The sequence below is a fragment of the Oratosquilla oratoria genome, chromosome 6, assembly GCF_046742065.1.
Source record: "Oratosquilla oratoria isolate Oo_2021 chromosome 6, ASM4674206v1, whole genome shotgun sequence".
Taxonomy (NCBI): domain Eukaryota; kingdom Metazoa; phylum Arthropoda; class Malacostraca; order Stomatopoda; family Squillidae; genus Oratosquilla; species Oratosquilla oratoria.
The window spans coordinates 15,332,582-15,358,737 of NC_134782.1; the positions used below are offsets into that span (position 1 = coordinate 15,332,582).

General features: G+C 40.0%; 1 protein-coding gene across 11 annotated transcripts in view; it reads left to right on the plus strand.

The window, feature by feature from the left end:
- Ask1 (apoptotic signal-regulating kinase 1) overlaps nt 1-26,156 on the plus strand; it is a 75,937-nt gene that overhangs the window by 33,346 nt on the left and 16,435 nt on the right. For 3 of the 11 annotated variants that reach the window (XM_076186492.1, XM_076186502.1, XM_076186503.1), the window contains exons 16-21: nt 218-313; nt 846-985; nt 1,480-1,614; nt 12,439-12,537; nt 24,297-24,420; nt 25,779-25,928. In XM_076186492.1, coding sequence (XP_076042607.1) covers nt 218-313; nt 846-985; nt 1,480-1,614; nt 12,439-12,537; nt 24,297-24,420; nt 25,779-25,928 — 744 coding nt within the window. The remainder of the gene's footprint in view (nt 1-217; nt 314-845; nt 986-1,479; nt 1,615-12,438; nt 12,538-24,296; nt 24,421-25,778; nt 25,929-26,156) is intronic. The other 8 variants (XM_076186495.1, XM_076186496.1, XM_076186494.1 and 5 more) reach the window with 8 other exon arrangements.

A 26,156-nucleotide genomic window follows, 5' to 3' on the forward strand; every position in this document is an offset into this window, starting at 1 on the left:
TTTTGTCCTCTTACTAGTTGACTAGTAGAACATTTCATTAGGAGACAATATGAATTTGGACAGCAAATTTCTTCATAGGATGCACTTTTTAATTTAGAAATGATACATGGGAGTCAGATAGTTGCATGAATCCTTATTGTGTATGTTTTTGAATTTCTGTAGACATTATCATATATATTTACCCTAAAACTTACCTAATATGAGATGATTGTTTCAGGCCGACATTTGGTCTCTAGGATGTACAATTGTAGAGATGGCCACAGGAAAACCACCATTCATTGAACTTGGGTCGGCAGAAGCTGCTATGTTCAAGGTAGGCTTTGGCTGGAGGTTAGGTCAGGCTACAAAGGCTTATTGCTATCCCTCCCCCTCTCCTTCCCCTTTTTGAGTTTCCATTTCTCCTTTCCACTTCCACCTGTATTTTGCCCCCTTCCTCCTCTCTTCTCCCTTCTTCTCCTTCCTCTTCCCCCTCTCCTTCCCCTTCCTCATCCCCCTTCCCTCTTTTCCTGTTTCTGTTTCCAGTGTCCCCTTCCCCCTTTTCTTGTTTCCATGTCTCATATCCCCTTCCCCATATATTTTGCCTCTTCCTCCTCTCTTCTCCCTTTCCCTACCCCATCCCATTTCCCATGGCCCCTTACCCTTCATCTTGCCCTTTCCTCTTTATTTTTTTTATTTTTCCGTTACCCATTCCTCTTCCCCAACACTTGTCCCTACTCCAGTTCCTGTTTCCCTCACATACCCCCATGTCCTTCCCCTCCCTTCTCCTTTCTTTACTCTATTTCGTCTTCTTCATTTGCAATGACCACAACTTTGAATAAAGAAATATGCTTCTGATCATCTTGCAGGTTGGGCTGTACAAGGTGCATCCTGATATCCCAGAGGAGCTAAGTGACAAAGCTCACAACTTTATTCTACGTTGCTTTGAGCCTGATCCTATGCAACGATGCACAGCTGCACAGCTCTTGGAAGATACTTTCCTCACAGAGTTAGTACATTATTCAGAAGTCTGTATGTTTTAGGTTGAGGAATAGATATTACTATTTAATGAAGTGAATTGATTCACAACTTTCCAAATCAGTCATTGCATGACTCCAGGTTTCTTTTGTGGGAGATCTACATTTCTAAGGTGGCAGTGGCCACAGAATTTGCCCACAAGTAACTCAAGGAAAAGATATTGTTTTCATGGTAAATTGAGATTATTGTAGGATGTCAATTTGCAGTCTTAACCCTCTCCTCTGTACCTCATTTGCCTCCAATCACTCTTTTATTTCCTTCCAAAATCTTATTCTCATAAAAATTCTCGGCCAAATGTCAATCTCGCCTCTTTGATCTCTTCTTGGCCTCCCTCACCTAATGTTTTGCTTTCACTCTCATTGTCTACTTCTTGTATCCATCCTCATTTCTTCTTAGTTCAATAGTACATTATAGGCATACATATGCTTTCCCACATGGGCAAACAAATCTTGAATATCTTTGCAGTAATCTTAGTCGGAAGAAGAAAGTGATAAGGCTTGGGAATCAGCAGGAATTTAGCCGCAGCATATCTGTGCCAGCTGAAAGAACAGCTAAACAAGTAACAGACAAACAACGGGTGCCAAACTCTCCAGATGACAGGTAAATATTTCTATGCCATTTCATTAGTTAATGGTTTAAAATGATGGTGTTTCATTTATTGCATATAAATTATATGAAGTGAGTTAGGGACCACAATTATGATTTTAAATCACCACACATATATTGTGACATTGTGATACGGATGCTTCTTGGAGGCAGGTATCGTGGCTATTTATATAATTATTTTCATCCTCATTTCAGAATTTTATTCATGTAGATATAATTTTTTGTAAAATCTATTTTTCTAGAGAAGACTTATGGAAAAGAAATTAACATTTTATCTAAATTTAGCAGATCACATTTAAAGCTTGAATAAATATTCTTGAATTAACAAGTGTTTGTTAATCTGTTGCGTGCTTTTTTATTAGTATTAGACATGTTTGGCTTTACAAGGAAGGAAGGCAGAGTTGCTGAAAGTGAATTGAGTAAGAATGGAAGAGATTGAGTTACAGGCAAAGCAGAAAGAGATGTATATTGAAGGAGAGGGAGAAAGTGGAAGTAGGAAAAAATAAAGGGTGTGTTCCAAGGAAGAATTATTTTAGTGTTCAAGAATAGTGTGTGTGATGAGGTAAATAGATGGGAATAAAAGGATGTGTAGTGAATGGTTGAAGGAATGCTGACAGGTGCAGGTTGAATATGGGTGTGAGGGTGAAAGGCTTAAGAAAATGGAGTTGCATGTAATAGTGAATGGAGGAATGGCTGTTGAGGTGAATTATAAAGTAAAAGAAATTAGTAGATGTTTGGATGGAACGAAGAATGTTACAAGAAACATATTTGGAGATGAGTGGAGAGACAAGGTTTTTTATGGAGTGGTTGTACCCATGGTGCTCTATGGAACAGAGACTTTGAATATAAAGATGGAGGAAAAGTCTGAATGTTTTTGAGATTAAGTGATTGAGAAACAGGTGTTTCAAGAATGGATAGAGTGAAAGATGTGAGATAGAAAAGGGAGCTGCTGGATTAGTTAGAGAAGAGTACTGAGGTGGTTTAGACATGTGGGAAGAATGAATGAGGAAAGACTAGCAAAGAGTGTGGAAAGCAGAAGTGTATGGAATGAGATTGAGAGGAAGAATGAGGTGGATGGATGGAGTGAATGGGGCCAAGGGTGCATGGAGAATATCTCTTGATCAGGGAGGAGAGCTTGCAAAATATAGGAGTGAATGGAATGAGATTGTGAATGGATGAAGAGATGATGTTGTCTGAAGGGATGTTTCATAAATCAATTTAATGGAATAAAGATGGTTGATATACTGTGAAGCAAGGGGGGAGTAAACCCTGGTCAAATTTAAGCCCTCTTTTGGCAGGGTTGTACCATGCTGCATTGTCTTTGAACCAAGCAGTGTTTTGGGGAACTGTGTCACCCATCATCTCTGAGGTGCTAAGATAGGAGGGGTGGTTTAATGTCTTATTTGTATATGGAGATGGCAGATGGTGTTAATGAAAGAGTATTGGGATGGTTTGGACACATGGAAAGAATGATTGAAGAAAAATTAGTAAAAGAAATGTGGAAAGCAGAGGTGGATGGAGTGAAGATGAGGGGACAACCGATGGGGTGAAAGGGGTTTTGAGCAAGAGGGGGATGTCTGTTGAGCAAGGAAGGGAGAAGGAAGGAGATAGGGGTGAGTGGAGAGTGGTTGTGTATAGATGATACTGTGATGCAAGGAAGGGAAGGGTGGGGGATGGGGGGGTTAGGGAGTGATTATGTGTGAATGATATTTTGATGCAGCCCAAAGGGATCTCTCCATGTCTATTTTTCTGCATGAGGGGATGGAGAGGAGGGGTCATCAATTAAGTGAAGCGCCCTTGCTGTGGATGATCTGTGTCATGCTGGATTGCTTCTGACCTAGGGCAGTGGGCAGGATATAGGGATGACCCATCCTTGAGGAAATAGGATGAGAGGGAGGAAAGGGAGGTGGATGGGAGTGGTATTGATGGGAATGAAATGGATGGGAGTGGGTTTGTGCTCTTTGACTTTGGTTACCTTCCTGGTAAGGGGTGAAGAGCTCTTGGTATATAGATGAATGGATAGATTTGTATATGAAATGTTTATGTACTTTAGTATATGTATGTGTGGGTGGGTGTGCTGTTGCGTGAGTGCGTGTACTTTTGTGTGTGTGCTCTTAATGATTATATATACCATAATTCAGGGTTTGATATTGCATGTTGACCTTATAGCTTTTCTGCTGACCAGGTCATAGAACATAGTGCAGCTTCTCTGCTTTGAATTCTTGGTACCAGATCTGTGCTATTAGGAGGAATGTCACTGAGATGTAGGATACAGTTGCATGCTTTTAGGGGTTCCTGATTGGAATTCTTATTAGTTAAAGTTTAATAGGTTAGCCATCTTAGTAATTAATCACTCTGAAAGTGAAAATTATATTCAGAATGGGTATAATATGCAACTCGCACCTATTTTTGGGAGTGGAAGCTGTTGCTAGCTTTATGGTTTTATTTCATTTTAAGCTTTCAAGGTCTCTAAGGTATTTATTATTTGCATGTTTTATGTGTATGCTTTTTTTCAGTAATGATTTTATGTGTGTATATATTTCATATATATGTATACATGTTTTTCATGTTTTTAGCATTGTTAAATGTAATGTGTACATTTACATATATATTTGTTTATTAAAGATTTATGCAGTAAAGTAGGAAATCTTTACAGTAAAAGTAGCTTTTGCTATGAATGCAGATTTTTAGATTGAAATATATCTTCAGCAGATTGAATAATTAGATACAGGTTGAAGAAGTTGTTCAATGATAGTTCTTTCTATATGAAATTGCTATTCTCAGACATTGACTTGCCATTGATATTATGTATAATTACCCCCATTGATTTAAAATTAATTTGGTAACTGCTTTTGTTTAACTTTGCATAATTCTATTGGTTATAGTTTGCCTCAGTTATTATGTTTTTGCTGCATTTTCTTTTGTTGCATGGGAAATGTTATATATTATTGAAAGCTGTATTGATTTCATAGTTTTAGGTTGATGGCATTATTTAAAGAACCTAACTAGTCTCCTGGTCAGTGACTGATGGATTGACAATTAGTAATATATTATTTGTCTCTGCATAAGTGCCTAAACACCTTAATGAGCTTCTGTACACATAACACTGCATGAACAGGTACATACTCTTGTGCCTGTGGACAAACACAGGTACACAAACTTGTGTTATTATTGAATGCACATCACTCCTTACCAGTGACAATGAGAATGAGCAACCAGGAGACACCCAGTGTAAATACAGGATTAAGGTGGAAATTGTATGGGGGATCAAAAGAAATACATACATATATATACTGTATATATGTATATATATATATGTTTGTATATATACACTCACTATCCGAGTTACGACCTAGATCGGTTCCGACCAACCGGTCGTAAGTCGAAACGGTCGTAACTCGGACCGTATACATTCGAGGTGTATACTCAAGGACATATGATGTAGAGCGTAAATCCAGCTCAAATGTTTCGTTTGTGGCCTCATTGTAGAACATTCTCAGTGTATGCAAAATATCCAATACTCTTTGATTGTTATACTAAATAATAAATTAATAATAATAAATTAATAGGATAGGGTAAAGAAAGAAAATATATTACACAGGATTCTTATTAGAGACCGAAAATACATATTAACACAAAGATACAAAATATAAAAAATAGAAAATATGCATGTGAAAAACAAAAAAAATTAAAATCCACTTTTTGGTTGCACGTCATCTACACTTTCTTCGTGCGTACGGTCGAGGGAGAGATCAGGCAGTAGGTCTGGCGAGGCACCATGGGGGATCCGTTGGTATCCGCTGGTCGAAGCATAATTAATAAAAAGAGGTTGAAGTAATAAAGGTTTAATAACATTTAAAATAATTCCCTCAAATGTACATGAAAACAAGTACAAGATTCGCTTCTATGCACTGGGCTCAATCGTCGCCTCCCATGCGAAAACGTTCGGTCTCTCTTCGCAAGAAAAGAACGATAATCATAGCATAACATTATTTCATCAAATAAATATTTTATGCATGGAATATATATTGTCTTATTGAATATAAGATATTATTCTTCAGAACTCCAGGAATATCATAGACTTGGGTTAAAGCTATTTGTATCCATGTTTGTACACTACAGCTTTCGACTTTTGACCAATAGAGAGCTCGAACCAGAATGAAAGTACGAATGCAGGACTTCTGTAAACCGACTCTCTGTCTTGGCTTTCGGGGAAGCATGCATCACCGATCTAGCAAAACTGCCCTTTCTGACCATTCCCACCTGCCCTGATTATCAGTGGGAACTGGGAATCGAAATACGGTATAATGTCAGTTCCAGTAAAATTATGGTATATGGTAGACAATGTATGGTAGATGGTAGACACACACTAAATTATGGTAGAAATACCATAATTATGGCAGACAGCGCAACCTTGGTGAGATGCTGTCCTGTGCTGCCGTAACTGTCGTACGGGATGCTGGACGCCACGTGCAAACGTACAGTAAACCAGTAAACTCATAATATGTGCATGTAGGCATCTGCTGAATGTGGTTGTAAGTACGGGTGGACGTAAGTCGCACAGGTCGTAACTCGGATAGTGAGTGTATATATCTAAAGAGTTTTCCCCCCTTGTAAGATGGTGACTGTGTCAAAGCATACATCCATTATACACCCATCCACAACTTGTTCATCACCCTTCCACTCTTTGCACCTCGTGGATGATGGGTCATCCCAGTCCATCTATGGAGTGCTTGGGTCAAAGGCAGTGCAGTGAGACCGTACTTCCATTGTTGGGAGCTGGTTTACCCCCATTGCTTCATTATATGGGTGTTAATATGTATGACGTGTGTGTGCTTTGACATGGCCATCACCCCTTATAAGGGGGAAAGGGCTTTTAGTATATATATAAGAAATAAATATACATACATATACCAAAGTCTTTTTCCCCCTTACAAGGGAGGTAGCAAAAAAACAAAGGCATATGATCCATTCCATCCCCAAATACTCCACTCTCATTCATTCCCCTCCCTCCCTCTTCTCTTGGCTCCTCCTGGATGACAGTCATCCCTGCATCTCGGCTGCCGCCCTGGGTCAGAAGCATTGCAGCAAGACACAGCACATCCATGCAAGGCTGCTTCATTTAATAGGCAACACCCCCTCTCCGTCCCCTCATGCAGAAAAAGAGAAGACTGGGAGAAATCCCCTTGGGCTGTGTCAATTTATTATTCACACCCCATCCCTCACCCATCCCTCCATACATATACCAACGGCTTTTCCCTCCTTGCAAAGAAGGTAGCCAGAGTCAAAGGCATGAATCCACTCCCATGTGTTTCATCCACACATACTCCACTCCCATTCACCACCCCTCCCTCTTTTCATGGGTCCTCCTGGATGATAGGTCATCCCTGCATCTTGCCCACTACCCTGGGTTAGAAGCAATGTAACAAGACGCAGCACATCCACAGCAAGGCCGCTTCATTTAATTGGCACCCCCCCCAATCCCCTTATGTAGAAATGGAGAAGGGGAGAAAACCCTTTAGGCTGTGTCGAAGTATCATTCATACATGCTCCCCCATCCCCCACCTACTCCCATGCATCACAATATAATCCATACACAACCATTCTCTACTCACACCTATCATCTGTCTTCTCCCTTCCTCAATGCCCCTTTCCCATCCATCCATCTCATCCTTGGTCACCCCCTCATGTTCACTCCTTCCACCTCTGCCCTCCATACTTCTTTTACTAATCTTTCTTCACTTATTCCATGTGTCCAAACCTTCCTGATACTCTTTCATCAACCCCATCTCCCAACTCCCTTTCCCCTCCCGCTCTCCTCCTCACCTCTTCAATTCTCACTCTATCCTGCCTAGTCCTCCTTACATTTACCCACATTTATCTTCAACTTCCTTCGTTTGCACACTTCCCAAACTCCATCACTATCATCCATAATCCCTCCTCTGATCGTACCATAAGTACAGTGTCATCAGCAAACAACAACTGGCTTATTTACCACTTTTCTCAATTTTCTTTAACAATCTCCAATCCCCAGCCCATTACCCTTGCATTCACCTCTTGTACCACCCCATCCATGTATAAATTGAACAGCCAAGGCTAACACATCCCTGAGGAAGTCCCACTTTTACCTCAAACCACTCCTGCTCCATTTCTAATTCTAACACAGGCTCTACTACTCTCATAAAACTCTTGATTTCTCTTAACAGTTTTCCTCCTATCCCATATATCTGCAATACCTCCCACAGTGCCTTCCTGTCTACCCTGTCATAAGCCTTTTCCAAATTCACCAAATCCATAAAGGCCCAAAAAAGATTCCTATCTTTTCCTAAAGCTTTCTCACATATCAGTCTTCCACAAAAATCTGATTCATGCAACCCCTACCTGCCCTAAACACACATTGTTCTTCAATTACTCCCTCTGTTCCTCTCCTAATCCACTCAATCAAAGCCCTACCATAAGATTTCTCAACTACACTCAACAAACTGATTCCTCTGAAACTACTGCACTCACACATGTCTCTTTTTCCTTTGTAAAGCAGAACTATACAGGTGCTCCTCCAGTCCTCCAATACTCTACTCTGTTTTATACAAACATTAAACAACCTCAACAGCCAATCTACCATCACTGTACTTTTTTTTTTTTTTTTTTGACACTCCACATGACACCCATCCAACCATGGTGCCTTACCTGCTCTCATCATTTTAATAACTACTTTCAACTCATCTTTCTTTATTTCTCCTCCATTTTCCTCACTCATTACTGTCACCTTCTTAGTGCTTCCCAGTACATTTCCCTTCCTATCCTTCTTCACATTTAGCAACTCCCTAAAATACTCTGCCCATCTTCCTCTTAGTGCCATCTTCCATTGTCATCTTTCCAACTGCACCTATTACCTTTTCTCTACTTGATTCGCCTCCCTTTCCTCTCATAATTTCCTTCTGATAATCTTTTTATTACTTTAATTTTTTTTTCATACTACCTCATTTCATACGTGCTCTCCTCATTGCCTCCTTTATCTGCTCTACTTCTCTTTTCTTTTTACCTTTCACGATTCATCCTATTTTGTAACTAATATGTGAATGCTCATTTCTTCTCTTCTACAACCTTTTTAGCTGCATCCAACCACTCGTTACCCTTCCTTCTATTTCCTACCATTCTCCTTGTTCCACACACCATCTTTTTTTCTTTCTCATTTAAGCAGTTTACTGCAAGCACCTCCCTCCCTTCTGTCCTTTTCCTCTTTCTCCATCTATCCTCCACTCTCAACTTACCTTCCAAAAAATGATCTGATATTCCCTCACTGTCTCCCCTTAGAACATATATATCTAAAACTCTTCCTACTCTTCTCCTGTTTACCACTGTACAGTCCATTAAAGCCCTATCTACCACCCATCCATCCACCACCCTCTCCTATGTGTACTTAAGCATGACTTTCTTCCTAAACACTGTATTTGCTATGATTAGCTCTCTTTCTAGACATATCTCCACCATCATCTTTCCACTGTGAATTTTTCCTGGAACTCCACACTTCCTAACCACTCCGTCTATTGGTTCGTTTCTTACCCTAGCATTGAGGTCTCCTAATACCACAACATTGACATTTCTCACTAAAGCTTTCTCACATATCTGCCTTACCACAAAAATCTGATCCATGCAACCCTTACCTGTTCTTCAATTGCTCCCTCTGTTCCTCTCCTAATCCACTCAATCTAAACCCTCCCATAAACCTTCCCAACTACACCCATTTGAATATATCCAAAAAGCCTCCTTTTCCTCTACATTCTTCTCACTACCAGACCCATATGTACTTACAAAGACCCACATCTCCCTTCCCAGTTTCACCTTTATCCACATTAATCTTGAAGAAACCTCTTTCCACTCCACCACAAGCTTATCTATCTCTTCACTTACTAGTATAGCCACTCCTTCCCTCTTTCATCCTCTCTTCACTCCTGACACCCTCCCAACTGCACTTCCAAACTCAAACTCGCCCCTCCCTTTGAGCTTAGTTTCACTCAATGCCTTTCTTCTCACAAACATACTGTCTATCTCTTCCCTTTTACTCTCATCTGTACCACATTCATGCACATTAAAAGACCCAAGCCTTAGGGTTGTGACTGGAAAACTCCTCCCAGACCCTCTTATGCCTTTGTTTTTTTTTTTTAGAAATGTCCCCATTGGTGCTACAGAGAGTAGGATGCCTAGTCCCATACATGTCCCATTTTTTTTTTTTTTGCTTTTTACAACTGAAGTGGGAAGACTCAATGGCAGTATTCTTTCTCCCCTACCACAGGGTTTGGCAAAAAAAGGAAATGAGTATTTAGAGAAGTGGTACAGGAGAGTATTAAAAGTGGGTGGATAACATAATGGAGGGACAGTCACAGTATGATAAAGTAGCATAATTTCTCTATGAATAGAGATTTCCTTTCTCACAGATAAAATGATGTGTGGCTCTGGTCCATAGGGGTGCCCCATGTAAACCCTAAAGTCTCAGGTGCACACTACTGAGTAGATTTTAAACCTCACAATAACATGCAGCCAATACCTTAGAAGTAAATATGATAAAGCAAAAATGGATAAAAATATGTTGAGATAAATGTTTGAAAAAAAAAATTACTCCAAAAAATGAAGAAAATACTAGAGATAGTTGAAATACAGCAAGGATGGGCAGAAGTACACCTGGACAAAGTTATGCTACTGAGATTGTGAAATAACAAAAGAAGGAAGAATGGGATAATGGTGTTAAAAGAAGTGAAAGAAATATAGAAGAGAGGTAGATACAAATGAATATTGTTGTAGGGTGGAAAAAGGAACATATGCCCCAAGAAACATGGGGACCAGTTATGGATAATTATGCCAACATAAGAAGAAAATTGAAGTTTTTAGATCAAATGAATATTTTTAAAGAGGGGAATGACCAATGAAAATAAAGTTTAAATCACCAATAAAACAAGCAAACTTTGACAAATTTAAGAATGTTGGGGCAAACAGGGATGTATGAGAGAGAGAATACAATTGGTAAATACAGACTATATATTCAAAGGGTGTAAAGAAATAATTTTCCATATATATACATATACCAATGGCTTTTTCCATCTTACAAGGGAGGTAGTCAAAGTCAAGAGGCATAAAATCCACTCCCACCCATTTCATTCCCATGTACTCCACTACCATTCACCATCCCTCTCTCCCTTGTTTTCCATATAGATGTGTAAATACTTGTAATAGCTTAGAAGGTGATATAGCCCAAGCTGTAACAATACTTGTGCTTAAATTTGAATATGATAATTGGAAATTAAGGATATAAACAAAGTTGGAACTACAGTACTTGAGGGTAGTTAAAATAAATTGGAGAGGAAGAGATAATAATAATAATGATAATAATAAGTTTATTTGGCAAGGTTCAATATACATGAAGTGAAGATGATGACAGGAACACATAGTTCGAAATAATGATAGCGTTTCTCCTTTCCTGTGTACCACAATTAGTTAAATACAATAATGTATACACACACAAAAGAGGTCATGAAACCAAAGTGAGAAAGACTAGATATCTAAAGTGTGAGAATCTTTTAGTACAGATGCATGGATACTTTGGATAGCTTAGAAGACAATATAGCCAAACCTGGAACAATACATGAATTCAAATCTAGATATGATAATTAAAAAACGAATAACCTGGAACAATACATGAATTAAAATCTAGATATGATAATTAAAAAACGAATATATAGCCCAAGTTGGTACCATACATGAATTGTGAAGGTGCTTGATAGCAAAGTATTAGTGCATCCACTTATCCTTATATGGTGTAATTAAAATGGAAATATATAAAAACTGAGGTGTCAGCTGACTTTTAGCTCATATATGGAGTGACTGAAGTAGGGAAGTAGAAGAATTGAAGTATTGCATGCTGTATGTGGTTGTTTCTGCTGCAGCACTGTGGGTAGTTGCCCATGTTAATTTCTTTCTCTCCAGCTTAATTTTACCTTAATGCTCTAGAGGTACCAATAATGGGTACCTGCAAATGATGGTCTGATAAAATGTACATCAGAGAGAATGATCTTCCCCCATGCCCATCTTCATAACCTGTCAATGTACTAAATTTCATCTGGAGGTACAGTTATCTCTAGATCAGTACCTAGACCTCTCTATCAACTTCAGTTGCATTTCCTCCCACCTTTTCAATTAAGGAGAGCTTTCAATCAATGACTGCTCCCCTCCTAGCTATTAGCCAGTGACAATTGTTCATCACTAATATAGTGCAAATAATAGTTCAAAATTTCTTCAAAGTCCTGAATTCCGTCTGGAGATACAGCTGTCTCTAGATCAGTACCTAGACCTCTCTATCAACAGCTACATTTCCTCCACCTTTTCAAATAAGGAGAGCTTTCAATCAATGACTACTCCCCTCCTAGCTATTAGCCAGTGACAGTTGTTCATCACTAATACAGCGCAGATAATAGTTCAAAGTTTCTACCCAGAGTCTTTTATGGGAGGGACTGAGGACTGTTCCTATCCACTGGGAGCTGCGGGTTTCCAGTCAGTGAAACTTAAAGCAACATTTGCTATTATTGAAGCTGTGTTAGAGTATTTCCTCTTAACATTGTAACTGAACCCCAAGCTTACATGTTATGAATGTAGAGTTAATAATGGAATGGTATGTAGAATTAAAAGCATATTACTCTTGCTGCATGCTTGTAGAAGTAAATGTCTGGAAGTTTCCTTCCTTCTTGGGATTTGAAAATACAAAAGTTGGACATTATGGAAGTTGGTATATATGATGGGTGCTGCAGTTAAAGATTCATGTATTGGTAGCAGTGAGGGCTACGGCAGCTGTGGATGGCGATGGTGCACGAATCAACCTGCATCTCCCGTCTCTCCCTCCTCCTACCTCGCCTCTCTCTCCTACTCCAGGTAACCACCACAAAGCTTCTCTGTCTAGTTTACTGTGGTGCCAATAGTCCCCTGCATATGTGTAAATTTTTCAAGTTGTAGTAATTTGGGTAATAAGATGAATGCTAAGAATTTTATATTTAACTTCATTAATTGAGATTGTCATGATAAAAAAAGGAGGCTAAATTTAGCCGTAAGCTTTTGCTAAACAATGATATAGTAAATATGACATTGGCTGCCACTAGTACAGGGGCTTGTTTTGTCTGTGTAAACCCTCTAAGTTAAGATAAACGTAACACCCTTAGATTATAATCATCTTCACATTCTATCTAGCACTTTCAAGTGTGCACCCTTGTTCCTTTCCTGCGAGATTGTGCTATTATATGCTGTAAGGATCCCTGATGTTTCTGACATATCAGACTAAATGATTTGGCCCTTGATTTGTATTTCATTGATAAAATGACTCTTTGTTTATACATCTATATTTTTTATGAAGAGTATAATGTACGGCTTCATTTACTCAGTTTAGTACATTAGAATAATGTGTGTATGGCTCATGTTTTAGGATTATCTGCATAGTTATTACATTTTGAGTATTGAATTATATATCACTGCAGTATTCTGTGATTGGTTTTAGTGTGGTAATCACTCGTGTGGCAGAGGACAGGGATAACCTCTCACCAATGAGTTGCTCAGATTAGATGAACATTAACCACTTCAGTACGAGTCAAATTCTCGTGCGCAACACCAGCTGCCATATGAACGATTTATTACACTACTCACATTATATTATAGTGCTGTATTACTCATTCTCTTTTATTCTGAGTAATAATAAACACAGAGAACGTGATCAAACCAGTTCACAGAATCCGGGGGTAACTCGTGTACAACTACAAAAAAAATATATAATCAAGACACTGATGCTGGCATCCTGTTGTACCCACTTGTGCCTCATGATGCCGACGTAGGTGTCATCATACCAAAGTGGTTAATGGGTTTTGATGTGGGTGTGTGCTTTGATTCAGCCACCTCCCACCCACCCACACCCACACTTACAAAGGGGGAAAGGGCTGGTGATATATGGCGGGGTAGAGAGAGATGCACATGCACACATATAGACTCACGCACAGGTACTTGCATACATATAGATATACACACACACACACATACATGGTTTAGATGTGTGTGAAATAAATAGATGGTTTACTGTCGACCAGGTCAGAGATATATGATTACCTGATGTTTTGGGCTTAGGCAAGCTCACAAACATGGTGATCTATAACCGAGAAATAATAGATATGCCATCTGGAGAAATTACAAAAGATAAAGTAGGTGGTGGGGTGAATGTTTTTGTGAGAAATGACATGTTGGAAGAAGCAAGTCTGGTTGAAGGCAAGGCTGAAGCGATCCACCTAAAAATTAGAACTAAAGGGCTGAATGGAAGAGACATATGTTGCCCCCCCCAAGAATTTGGAATGTATCTGAATATGAAGAAATGTTATCTCCATCTTAAAAAAGTGTGTGTGTGTGTGTATATATATATATATATATATATATATATATATATATATATATATATATATATATATATATATATATATATACATACACACAAAATCAGCCCTGACCTTCACCTTTAAGCTACAAAACGCCAACAATAATAATACATGCATACATATACTAACGGCTTTTTCCCTCTTACAAGGGAGGTAGCTGAAGTCAAAGTCATAAATCCACTCCCACCCATTTCATCCCCACTTATTCCATTCACATTCACCACCCCTCCCTCCCTCTTTTCTTAGCTCCCCCTGGATGACAGGTCATCCCTGCATCTTGCTCATTGCTCTGGTTCAGAAGTAATGCAGCAAGACACAGCACATCCATAGGAAGGCTGCTTCATTTAATTGGCGACCCTCCCCCCTCTGTCCCCTCATGCAGAATAAGAGAAGATTGGGAGAAATCCCTTTGGGCTGCATCAAAATATCATTCATACATATTCCCCCCCATCCCCCACCCACTCCCTTCTATGCATCACAGCATCATCCATACATGACCTTTCTCCACTCACCCCTATCTTCTGTCTTCTCCTGTCCTTCCTCAACAGACATTCCCCTCTCCCAATGCCCCTTTTATCCCATCCATCCATCTCATCCTTGCCCCTCATGTTCACTCCCTTCACCTCTGCCTTCCACACCTCTTTTACTAACCTTTCTTCACTCGTTCCTCTTTCCATGTGTCTAAACCATTCCAATACTCTTTCATCAACCCTATCTCCCAACTCCCTTTTCACTCCTGTTCTCTTCCTCACCTCGTTTCTCAATCTATCTAGCCTAGTAACCCCTACCATACATCTCAGGCATTTCATCTCATATTTAAACTTTTCCTCTCTTATGTTCCATGTTCCTCCCCCATACAGTGCTCTTGGCACAATCACCCCTTCATACAGCCTCCTCTTAGCATACATTCCCAAATGTCTATTTCTCACTCCACATTTCTGATCCCCCAAGGCATTTACTTGCTTCTCTTAATCTACATTCTACCTCCACCTCCACGCCTCCCATTCCCACTACATTTATATCCAAGTATCTTAAGCTATCTGCTTCCTCCAGGCTCTCTCCCTTAATACTCACTTCCAATTTGCTGCCATCCTTTCCCCTTGTACATCTCATCAACTTTTACCCACATTTATCTTCAACTTCCTTCTTTTGCACACCTTCCCAAACTCAATCACTAACTTCATTAATCCTTCCTCTGATCCTACCACAAGTGCATTGTTGTCAGCAAACAACATCTGGCTTGTCTCCCACTTTTTCCATTTTCTTTAACCATCTCCTATCCCTGGCTTATTACCCTTGTATCTCTCATACCACCCCATTCATGTATAGATTTAACAGCCAAGGTGACATAACACATCAAAGGTGAAGTCCCACCTTTACCTCAGATCATTCACTCTCTCTATTTCTAATTCTAACACAGGCTCTACTATTGTAAAAACTTTTGACTGCTCTTAACAGGTTTCCTCCTATCCCATATATCTGGAGTACTTTCCACAGTGCCTGTCTACCCTGTCATAAGCCCAGAAAAATCCTTATCTTTTCCTAATTTTTTCTCACATACCTTACCACAAAAATGTGATCCATGCAACCCCTGCCGCTCCTTAATCTACACTATTCTTCACCAATTACTCCCTCTGTTCCTCTCCAGATAATAATGATAATAATAATGATTGATGATGATTATCTAGCTAACTAGCCAAGCCATGCACCCACCCTTCACCCATCTCACACCCATTCAGTATCTATTTGTTTTCCTTTCATCATAGCTGCTTGTGGATAAAAGGCCATTCCTGTCTCTTGCCCACTGCCTACATCAGCAGCAATGCAGCAAGATACAGCACATTCATAGGAAGGCCTGACCACCTAAGCTGGTTTATCCTCACTAGTTCATTTACATGATAACCCTCCCTCCTTGTCCCCTCACTCATAAATAGAGAAGATGAGAGGATAAATCCTCTCACATCCATTCACAGTCATTTTCTGCTCACAATTATCTCTTGACTTCTCCATTCCCTGCTCAACAGACATTCCTATTTTACCTAAGGCCCACTTCACCTCATCCATCCATCTTATTCTTTGTGTTGTTGTTGTGATTAGTATGTGTAGTATGAATATAATTCTAATAAACATATTCCAGAATTGTTGGTATCTTACTAGAGCCATGTTGAAAATTATTATGGAAATATGTGGTGCAATTTTCATGTGGGATAAAGAGAGACGTTTAAGGGATGAGTGACATAGGAATGAAGAGATGTAGATATTCATCTCCCATGCATAGCCACCTTGCTTTGCAGGTGATATGGTAAAAGTTGACTTTTTTTTTTATTATTTTTTCTTAAAGAACTGATGATTTTTTTCAGTCACAGCTCATCAGAAATCATAGCTGGTGTTATGTTATTGTAGTAACAGTTTCTCATGAACATTGGTTTGGTGTTTTAATGCACTTAAGGATCTCACTCTTTCGGCTTTAGGTGATAGTTTGTTGCATCCCTTGATAGTATACTTGCAGCATGAGTGAATATATTTGGCTGTCAATGGTGCACCTTGAGCTTTCCTTGATAATGTATTTGAATGTCACCATGCATTGTCTTGGCTTTTAGTATGGTTGCATTCTCAAGGTCACATGTCTTGATGCAAGTTTATATGTTCTTGATATTCAGAAACTTGGTAAATATAAACTTCATTGGCTTAAATAATGCAATTTTTTTTAAATACTATGCTGTAAACTGCTAGGATGACAAAAATTTGAACTATCGGTCAATCAATTCCTTGGCCCTGGTCTCTCTTGCAAAATACCCGCACCCTCCAGGAAGCTGGCAACAACCTCCAGGTGGGACCATAAGTCACAGAAGAGATGTTATGTTGTTGTCTGGGGATTGCTAGTGTGGGGCTTTGTAGTACGAGTTGTTCTGTGTCCTTTGTATGAAGGTTGCATCTGGGGCAGCCTGAATCTGTGACCAGTCCTATTCTGTGTTGATATTGTCATAATGATAGATGCTGTCTGTCATTATCATATCATGATAAAGCTTTGGGCTGGCATATTGCCTGGAGACTTGGATCAGTATAGGAATTAATTGGCTCATAAGAGGTCTTTTGAGGATGGATTATTGAGGATGAGTTTCAAAAGGTATTGCTGGCACCCTTTATTGATCTACAAGAAAATATTTGATGCATTCCATTCTGTGGGGTGCAGTGGAAACTTCTGTTGATCTGTGAGGATTATGTGGCCTATACTGTGGAACAGAGAATGCGGTGAAATATGGAGGCATGTTTGCTTTCTTTCCTGTTTATATGATAGTGAGATGGGGGGGAGTATTAGATAATTTTTTGGTGGAAGCTAAGTTGAGAGTGGAGGATAGATGGAGAAAGAGGAAAAGGGCAGAAGGTAGGGAGGTGCTTAAAGTATATATATATATATATATATATATATATATATATATGTATATATATATATATATATATATATATATATATATATATATATATATATATACCAAAGGCTTTTTCTCCCTTACAAGGGAGGTAGCCAAAAAACACACAAAATCCACTCCCACCCATTCCATCCCCACATACTCCACTCCCATTCACCACCTACCTTCCCTCTTATCTTTGCTCCTCTTGGATGACAGGTCATCTCTGTATCTTGCCCACTGCCCTGGGTCAGAAGCAGTGTCGCAAGACACAGCACATGCACAGCAAGGCCGCTTCATTAAATTGGTGACCTCCCTCTGTCCCCTCATGCAGAAAAAGAGAAAACGGGAAGAAATCCCTTTGGGCTGTGTCAAATTATTTTTTCATAGATACCCCCCCCCCCACTCCCCCCACCCCCATGCATCACAGCATCATCCATACACAACCATTCTCCTTTCACCCCTATCTTGTCTTCTCCCATCCTTCCTCAACAGACATTCCCCTCTTTCCCAAAGCCCCTTTTATTCCCATCCATCCATCTCTTGCTTGGTCACCCCCTCATGTTCACTCCTTCAACCTCTGCCTTCCACATCTCTTCTACTAATCTTTCTTCACTTGTTTTTTTCATATGTCCCAACCCTCCCAATACTCATTCATCAATGCTATCTCCCAATTCCCTTTCCACCCCCCATTCTCCTCCTCACCTTCTTGTTTCTCACTCTATCCAGCCTAGTAAACCCTATCATACACCTCATCTCAAACACATTCAAACTCCTCTCTTCCTCTCTTATGTTCCATGTTTCTGCCCCATACAGTGCTATTAGCACAATTACTCCTTCATACAATCCTCTTAGCATTGATTCTCAAATGTCTGTTACTCATTACACTTTTTAATTCCCTAAGGTATTTACTTGCTTCTCTCAATCTACATTCTACCTCCACCTCCACTCCCTTTCCTGCCACATTTGCACTCAAGTATCTAAAACTACCCACTTCCTCCAGTCTCTCTCCCTTAATACTCACTTCCAGTCTGCTGCCACTCTCTCCCCATGTGCATCTCATCACCTTACTTTTACCCACACTTCCTTCTTTCACACACCTTCCCAAACTGTGTCACTAGCTTCCTCAATCCTTCCTATGATCCTGCCACAAGCACAGTGTTGTCAACAAACAACAACTGGCTTATCTCCCACCTTTCCCCATTTCCTTTAACCATTTCCAATCCCTGACCCATTATCCTTCCATTTACCTCTCGCACCACCCCATCCATGTATAAATTGACAGCCAAGGCAATGTAACACATCCCTGGCGAATTCCCATCTTTACTTCAAACCACTTACTCTCTCCATTCCTGATTCTAACACAAGCTCTACTACTCTCAAAAAAACTCTTGACTGCTCTTAACAGCTTTCCTCCTATCTCATATATGTGCAATACAGTGCCTTCCTGTCTACCCTGTCATAAGCCTTTTCCAAATCCATAAAGGCTCAAAAAACATCCTTTTCCTAAAGCTTTCTCACATGTCTGTCTTACCACAAAAAGGTGATCCACACAACCCCTACCTCTCCTAAACCCACACTGTTCCTCACCAATTACTCCCTCTGTTCCTCTCCTAATCCTCTCAATCAAAACCCTCACATAAGCCTTCCCAACTACACTCAACAAACTGATCCCTCTGAAACTACTACACTCACACTTGTCCCCTTTTCCCTTGTAAAGTGGAACTATATAAGCACTCCACCAGTCCTCTGGCACTCTTCCCTCTCTTAAACAAACATTAAATAACATCACCAGCCAGTCCATCACTGTACCTCTTTTTTTTTTAGACATTCTGCATGACATCCATCCAACCCAGGTGCCTTACCTGCTCTCATCATCTTAACAACTGCCTTCACCACATCTATCCTTATTTCTCCTCCATTTTCCTCACTCATCATAGTCATTCTCTTAGTGCTACCCACTGCAACTACCTTTCCCTCTTTATCCTCTTACACATTTAGCACCTCCCTAAAATACTCTACCCATCTTCCTCTTATTGCTGTCTCTTCCATTATCATCTCGCCATCTGCACCTTTTACCTTTTCTTCTTTTCTTGATTTGCATAATCTTTCTTAATTTCTTTCCAAAACATCTTTTTATTACTTTCAAAAATTTCTGTCATACTCTTACCCCATTTCACATCTGCTCTCCTCTTTACCTCCTTTATCTTATGCTTTACTTCTCTTTTTTTTTGTACCTCTCATATACTTCTCTCATCCTATTTTGTAACCAATCTGTGAAGGCTCACTTCTTCTTTTCTACAACTTTCTTTGTTTCCTCCTCCCACCATTCACTACCCTTCCTTCTATTTCCTTCTATCCTCCTTGTTCCACACACCATCTTTGTAGACCTTGTGACTCCCTTCTTGAACCATCCCCATTCCTACTCCACTCCTAGTTCTACTCTATCCTTCACTCCCTCCCACTCCTCTCTCAGCTTCTTCTTGTATTCCTTCTCCATTTCTTTCTCATTCTTCCAGTCTATAAGAATGCAGAGCTGCTGATACGAGAACCAGACAAAATCCGCAGGAAGTGTTTAGAAGCAGCAATCATTCAAGGAACGAACACTATTGATCAAAACAGGGGCATGTTTAATATCTCGCCCCACATAATTCCCCTAATACCCATGGCCATCATTCTCAACCTTTCCCAGTGTTCCATCCCCCCCCTTCTCCTCCTCCTCTCCTCCTCCTCCTCCTCTTCCTTCCCCCCCCCTTCTTCTTTTCTCTCCCCATTCCCTCCTTTCCCCTTATTTAATCTCAAGCATATGTATCTCCACTTGTACTTGAAAAAGCTGTAATAAGCGAAACGTCGTACAAATAAAGGCTCCGTCCTCGTATTGTGTTTAACTCGTCAATCTTGTCGGCAACTGCCACTTTCATGAAAAGAAAAATGTACCAACTTCACCACTGGCTCTGAGTTGAGCTTAAGTCTCTGTCAAATTAAGTAAGGATGGCAGTTAGCAGCCAACTTAGTTCTTTGGGAGTTAGATCAGCTTCCAAGTTGGAGACTTTTAGAGCTCCTTTAGCTCAGTTGGTAAAGTGGCCTAGCGTCACACAAAGCCCTGGCTAGAATCCTTGGGTGACTGTCGGAATTATTTGATTGACATATACTGTCAATGGCAATTCTATTCAGGTATTACAACAACGAAAGCCCATCATGAATTTGTACCAGCTTCACCACTGGCTATGAGTTGAGCTTAAGTCTCTAAAATTGAATCAGGATGGCAGTTAGCAGTGGACTTAGTTCTTCAGGAGTTAGATCAACTTCCAAGTTGGAGACTTTTAGAGCTTCTTTAGCTCAGTCGGTAGAGCTTTGGCCTAGCATCACACAAGGTCTGTTTGAATCCTGGGGTGACTGTCGAAATTATTTGATTGACTTAGGCCATCATTGGCGATTCTGTTCAGGTATTACAACAATAAAAGCCCATCAAGGATTCGTACCAGCTTCGCCATTGGCTATGAGTTGAATTTAAGTCTCCGTAAAATTAAGTTAGGACAGCAGTTAGCAGTGGACTTAGTTCTTCAGGAGTTAGATCAACTTCCAAGTTGGAGAATTTTAGAGCTCCTTTAGCTCAGTTGGTAGAACTTTGGCCTAGTGTCACGCAAGGCCCTGGTTCGAATCCTGGGGCGAATGTCTGAATTAGTTTATATATATACAGTGGCCGCGAAAAGTTTGGGCGCAAAATTATAGGCGCCCCAACTTTCCCCTAAACTCAAAACATGCGAAAAATACAACTTTCCACCCAAACTTTTCGCTATTTTTCAATGCTAGCGTTTGTACCCGTATTTAGCTGAGACAATACACACTATTTGGCAACTCTGTTTAGGCACACTCGATGTCACATGGAGTCAGTTTCTAAACATCTCTCACGGAGAGTAGTCTTTTTTTTTGCGGTGGTCTCTGTTTTTGTGCCTTGATATCTCCGTAATGGGAAGTGGTAAAGAGCTGGAAAGGAGGGTTATAAGTGTAAAGATATTGCCACTCATGTGGGAATTGGAGTGCGTCAAGTGCAAAAGTGGACCAAGAAATTTCGAGACGAAGGAAGTGACATCATTCGTACTCCAAAGCATCGCTCTGGTCTGCCAAGGAAGATATCTAATCGTACTTCTACGGTTCTAACTGCCTCCTAATAACTGTAGGAGGCAGTTAGAACCATAGAAGTATGATTTGATATCTTCCTTGGCCGACCAGAGCGATGCTTTGGAGTACGAATGATGTCACTTCCTTCGTCTCGAAATTTCTTGGTCCACTTTTGCACTTGACGCACTCCAATTCCCACACGAGTAGCAATATCTTTACACTTATAACCCTCCTTATAGAGGGTTATGATTGTAACAACTGTGTCTCTTTCCAGCTCTTTACCACTTCCCATTACGGAGATATCAAGGCACAAAAACAGAGACCACCGCAAAAAACTGACTCCATGTGACATCGAGTGCACCTAAACAGAGTTGCCAAATAGTGTGTATTGTCTCGGCTAAATACGGGTACAAACGCTAGCATTGAAAAATAGCGAAAAGTTTGGGTGGAAAGTTGTATTTTTCGCATGTTTTGAGTTTAGGGGAAAGTTGGGGCGCCTATAATTTTGCGCCCAAACTTTTCGCGGCTACTGTAGATATATATTTAAAAATTGTATATCATCATATCGTAATCTTACAGTGACCGAAAGCAGTGGGTTCGAATCTTACATGCAATTGTCATAAAGATAATGATATATATATATATATATATATATATATGTATATATATATATATATATATATATATATATATATATATATATATATATACACACACACATATAGATATATACACATACTTATACATATATACACATACAGGTTGTTCAGGATATATTTAACACTTTTTTGGAAAGGAAAGAAAAATGTCATCTCTTGGCCAAAAATTGATGTATTCTCAAAATTCAAAGTGTATCTCTTAGAGGATCATTTGCCAAATATAGATCACTTAAAGAAGCTGCCCTGAGCCTTGACTATGGCCTCCAGGTAGGACCTGAACTTGCAGCACATGGCCTTCACAATGTCCTTTGAGAGACACCTGAACACAAATTTGATCCTGGCAATCAGCTTGTCCTTGGTGCTGCAGGTGGTACGATTGGTGTCTTTTTCAACTGTGGCCTGCACATAATAGTCCATGGGGTCGTAATCAGGAGTTGGGGACCCAGATGTTGGGACTGGTGAAGTCGTAGAAGTTCTCAGATAGCCACTTCTGGGTTTTCCCGGAGGTGTGACACGGAGCTGAGTCCTGCTGCCACACATAGTCTTCCCGCAGCCACCCTTTCCACCCAGCACTTGACAACAGTGGACAGCAACTCAATATAGCCATCTGAAGTGAGTCTGAGTCCCTCCTCAAAGATGTGGGGCGGCATGACATGGCCTTCAATGGAAACACCCAAAGATCATCACAGTTTGAGGGAACTTTGTCTTCATGAAGCACGGGACTTAGTGCAGATTGTAGGCTAGCCACCTGTTGTTCTGTGTGTTGTGCAACTGGTCCTGGAAGAATTTCTTCTCATCTGAGAAGTTCCAGAGCATCCCTGGTTTGACTGGGTGTTTGACCTTGTTGAGGAGTTTCTTGGCAGTGAGTAGTTGGCCCTTGCACCTCTTGTATGAGGAGTAGCGAAGATCCTCGTTCAGTGCTTATATCATAGTCGCCACTCCAACACCCATCTCTCTCAAAGGTCTGCATTGCCTTGCCTCGATCTTGCTGCATCTTTTTTGCAGCTTCTTGAATAAAGCACTGAACAAGGATCTTTGCTACTCCTCGTATAAGAGGTACAAGGGCCAACTACTCACTGCCAAGGCCCAAGAGAACTGCCTTATGAAAGCCAAGAAACTCTTCAGCAAGGTCAAACACCCAGTCAAGTTAGGGACATTCTGGTTCTTTGCAGAGGAGAAGAATTCCCAGGACCAGTTGCACAATGCACAGTCTGCACGAAGTCCTGTGCTTCATGAAGACCAAGTTCCCTCAAACTGTGATGATCTTTGGGTGTGTTTCTAGTGAAGGCGATGTCATGCTGCCCCACATCTTTGAAGAGGGACTCACTTCAGATGGCTATAATGAACTGCTGTCCAATGTTGTCAAGAGCTGGGTGGAGAGGGTGGCTGTGGGAAGACCATATGTGTGGCAGCAGGACTCAGCTCCATGTCACATCTCCAGGAAAACCCAGAAGTGGCTGTCTGAGAACTTCTATGACTTCACCAGTCCCAACATCTGACCCCCCCAACTTGCCTGATTGCAACCCCATGGACTATTACAAGTATGTATGGGGCACAGTTGAAAAGACACTAATGCAACACCAAGGATGAGCTGATTACCAGGATCAAACTGGTGTTCAGGTGTCTCTCGAAGAGCACCATGAAGGCTGTATGCTACAAGTTCAGGTCCTGCCTGGAGGCTCAGGGCAGCTTCTTTGAGTGATCTGTATTTGGCAAAAGATCCTCTAAGAGATGCACTTTGAATTTTGAGAATATGTAAATTTTTGGCCTAGAGATGACGTTTTTCTTTTTTTTCTGAAAAAGTGTCAGATTTATCCCGAATACCCTATATATACAGTATATACATATACACATATATACATGCATACATATATATATATATATATATATATATATATATATATATATATATATATATATATATATATATATGTGTATATTGATATAATGATATGATTAGGATTGTGTAGTTCATTATAATTGACATTTTACCAATATAACTTTCTTAAGATCATTCTTGTGTATGTGAATAGTTACAATTCTACTAGCAGTTCAGTAATGACTGGGTCAGATGTGGATGACAGTAGTCTTATGTCGCGTCGATCTTCAAGTGGTGGATTGCTGTCACCGGAAGTGGAGCCTTCAAGATCAGACCTGGTATGTTGCATTTTTAAACCTGTTTCTTCATTACTGACTAGCTTAAAAGTGAAACTGTGTAAAAGACCATTGGATCAATCAAATAGTTAATCAATCCATTGCTCCAGGTTTGTCTTTCAGTTTCATGGGTTTCTGAGCCTGATCTAGAGACAAGGTTATGTCCTTGTCTGAATATAACACCAAAGCACTTGCCTACACACATGACCCAACAATAATAACCTAGCTTAGCAAATACAAAATAACATCTAAGATCACCCAAACTAAACAATGGCTTAAGAATAATAGATTGGAAGCCTGATTCTAGAATTCATCAATAACATTGCTCACTCCAGACTGAATTAAACAACCAAACCCTTCATTTGGAAAAGAACCCTGAAATACTAAGCCTTACTTTAGATATTCATATGACCTTCAGTCCACACATCACTGATCTGATAGTAGAAATTAACAAGAAAATAAACATACTAAAGTCATTTGTAAGCATGGGGTTTTGATAACAGAAAGAAACTAATCATGCACTACAACAACTAACAGGAACCATACTCAACTGTGCTTCTTCAGCTTGGTTCCCATCAATCAGCAAAACAGATACTTTACATACATACATACATGCATACACACACAAAGGGCAACAAGTTTAACAGGAAAAGTTCTACTCATTCCATTATGCCTATACATGCATACATACATACATACATTATACATAAAAGGCTTTTTCCCCCCTGCAAGGGAGGTAGCCAATGTCAAAGGCATAAATCCACTCCCACCCATTTCATTCCCACATACTCCACTCCTATTCACCTCCCCTCCCTCTCTCTTTTCTTAGCTCCTCATGGATGACAGGATACTTTACAAACTATACAAAATAAGGCATTGATAATAACAGGAAGCACCAAAACCACACCAATAGAACTGCATTCAGAAGCCAAAATCCTCCTCATAGGATGACAGTGGCAATTATGCAGTTCTATGCTAGAGCTATCAGCCCCACTCACTCATCTTATTATATCACACAGGGACAACCAACAGACCAGCTGCATACTACTCAAATGTATAATACAACATACCACCTGTACCATACAATACATCCACACAAAAACTCATTCACTTCCAAATCACAAAACAAGATCTTCAAGAGATCTGTGGGCCTATCCAGTCGTTGTTGCCAATTACCTGGGTGCTGTGGGTCTCCTTCATGAAAAGAGAGAGACCTGGGGTAGTAGATTGATTGAGTGTGTGTATGTGTGATTTATATATATATGTAAGTACCTGTATATAGGTTAGGGTATGGTTTGACATGCCCAACCTCTTATAAGAGGGAAAAGGACTTGTATGTGTACACATATGAATCATTTCAGGAACAAGATGGTTTTTACTTGTTGAAGAAAGACTCTCAAAGAAGAACTACTCTGACCAAAGTTTTAAACATGGACCAGGCTAAGATCACAGATATCTGGCACAGCAAGTTACAACAGGAACTGGGTTCTAGTAAACTAATCCTAACCCAAGTGAGTATTTTTATCTAGAAAGACCATGTCATGATAATAATAAATTATATGAGTGGTAAAGAACATATTAGAGGGGTATATTGTATAGGAGGGACAGCAGTTGTACAAAAGTATGTCATTCCTTCATGAGTAGAAATCTTAACTTGTAACATTAATGTATGATGTGCAGCTTTCTTTTGTAGGGGCACACCAGAAACAGTCCTTAATGTATTGACCACATGTCACCAT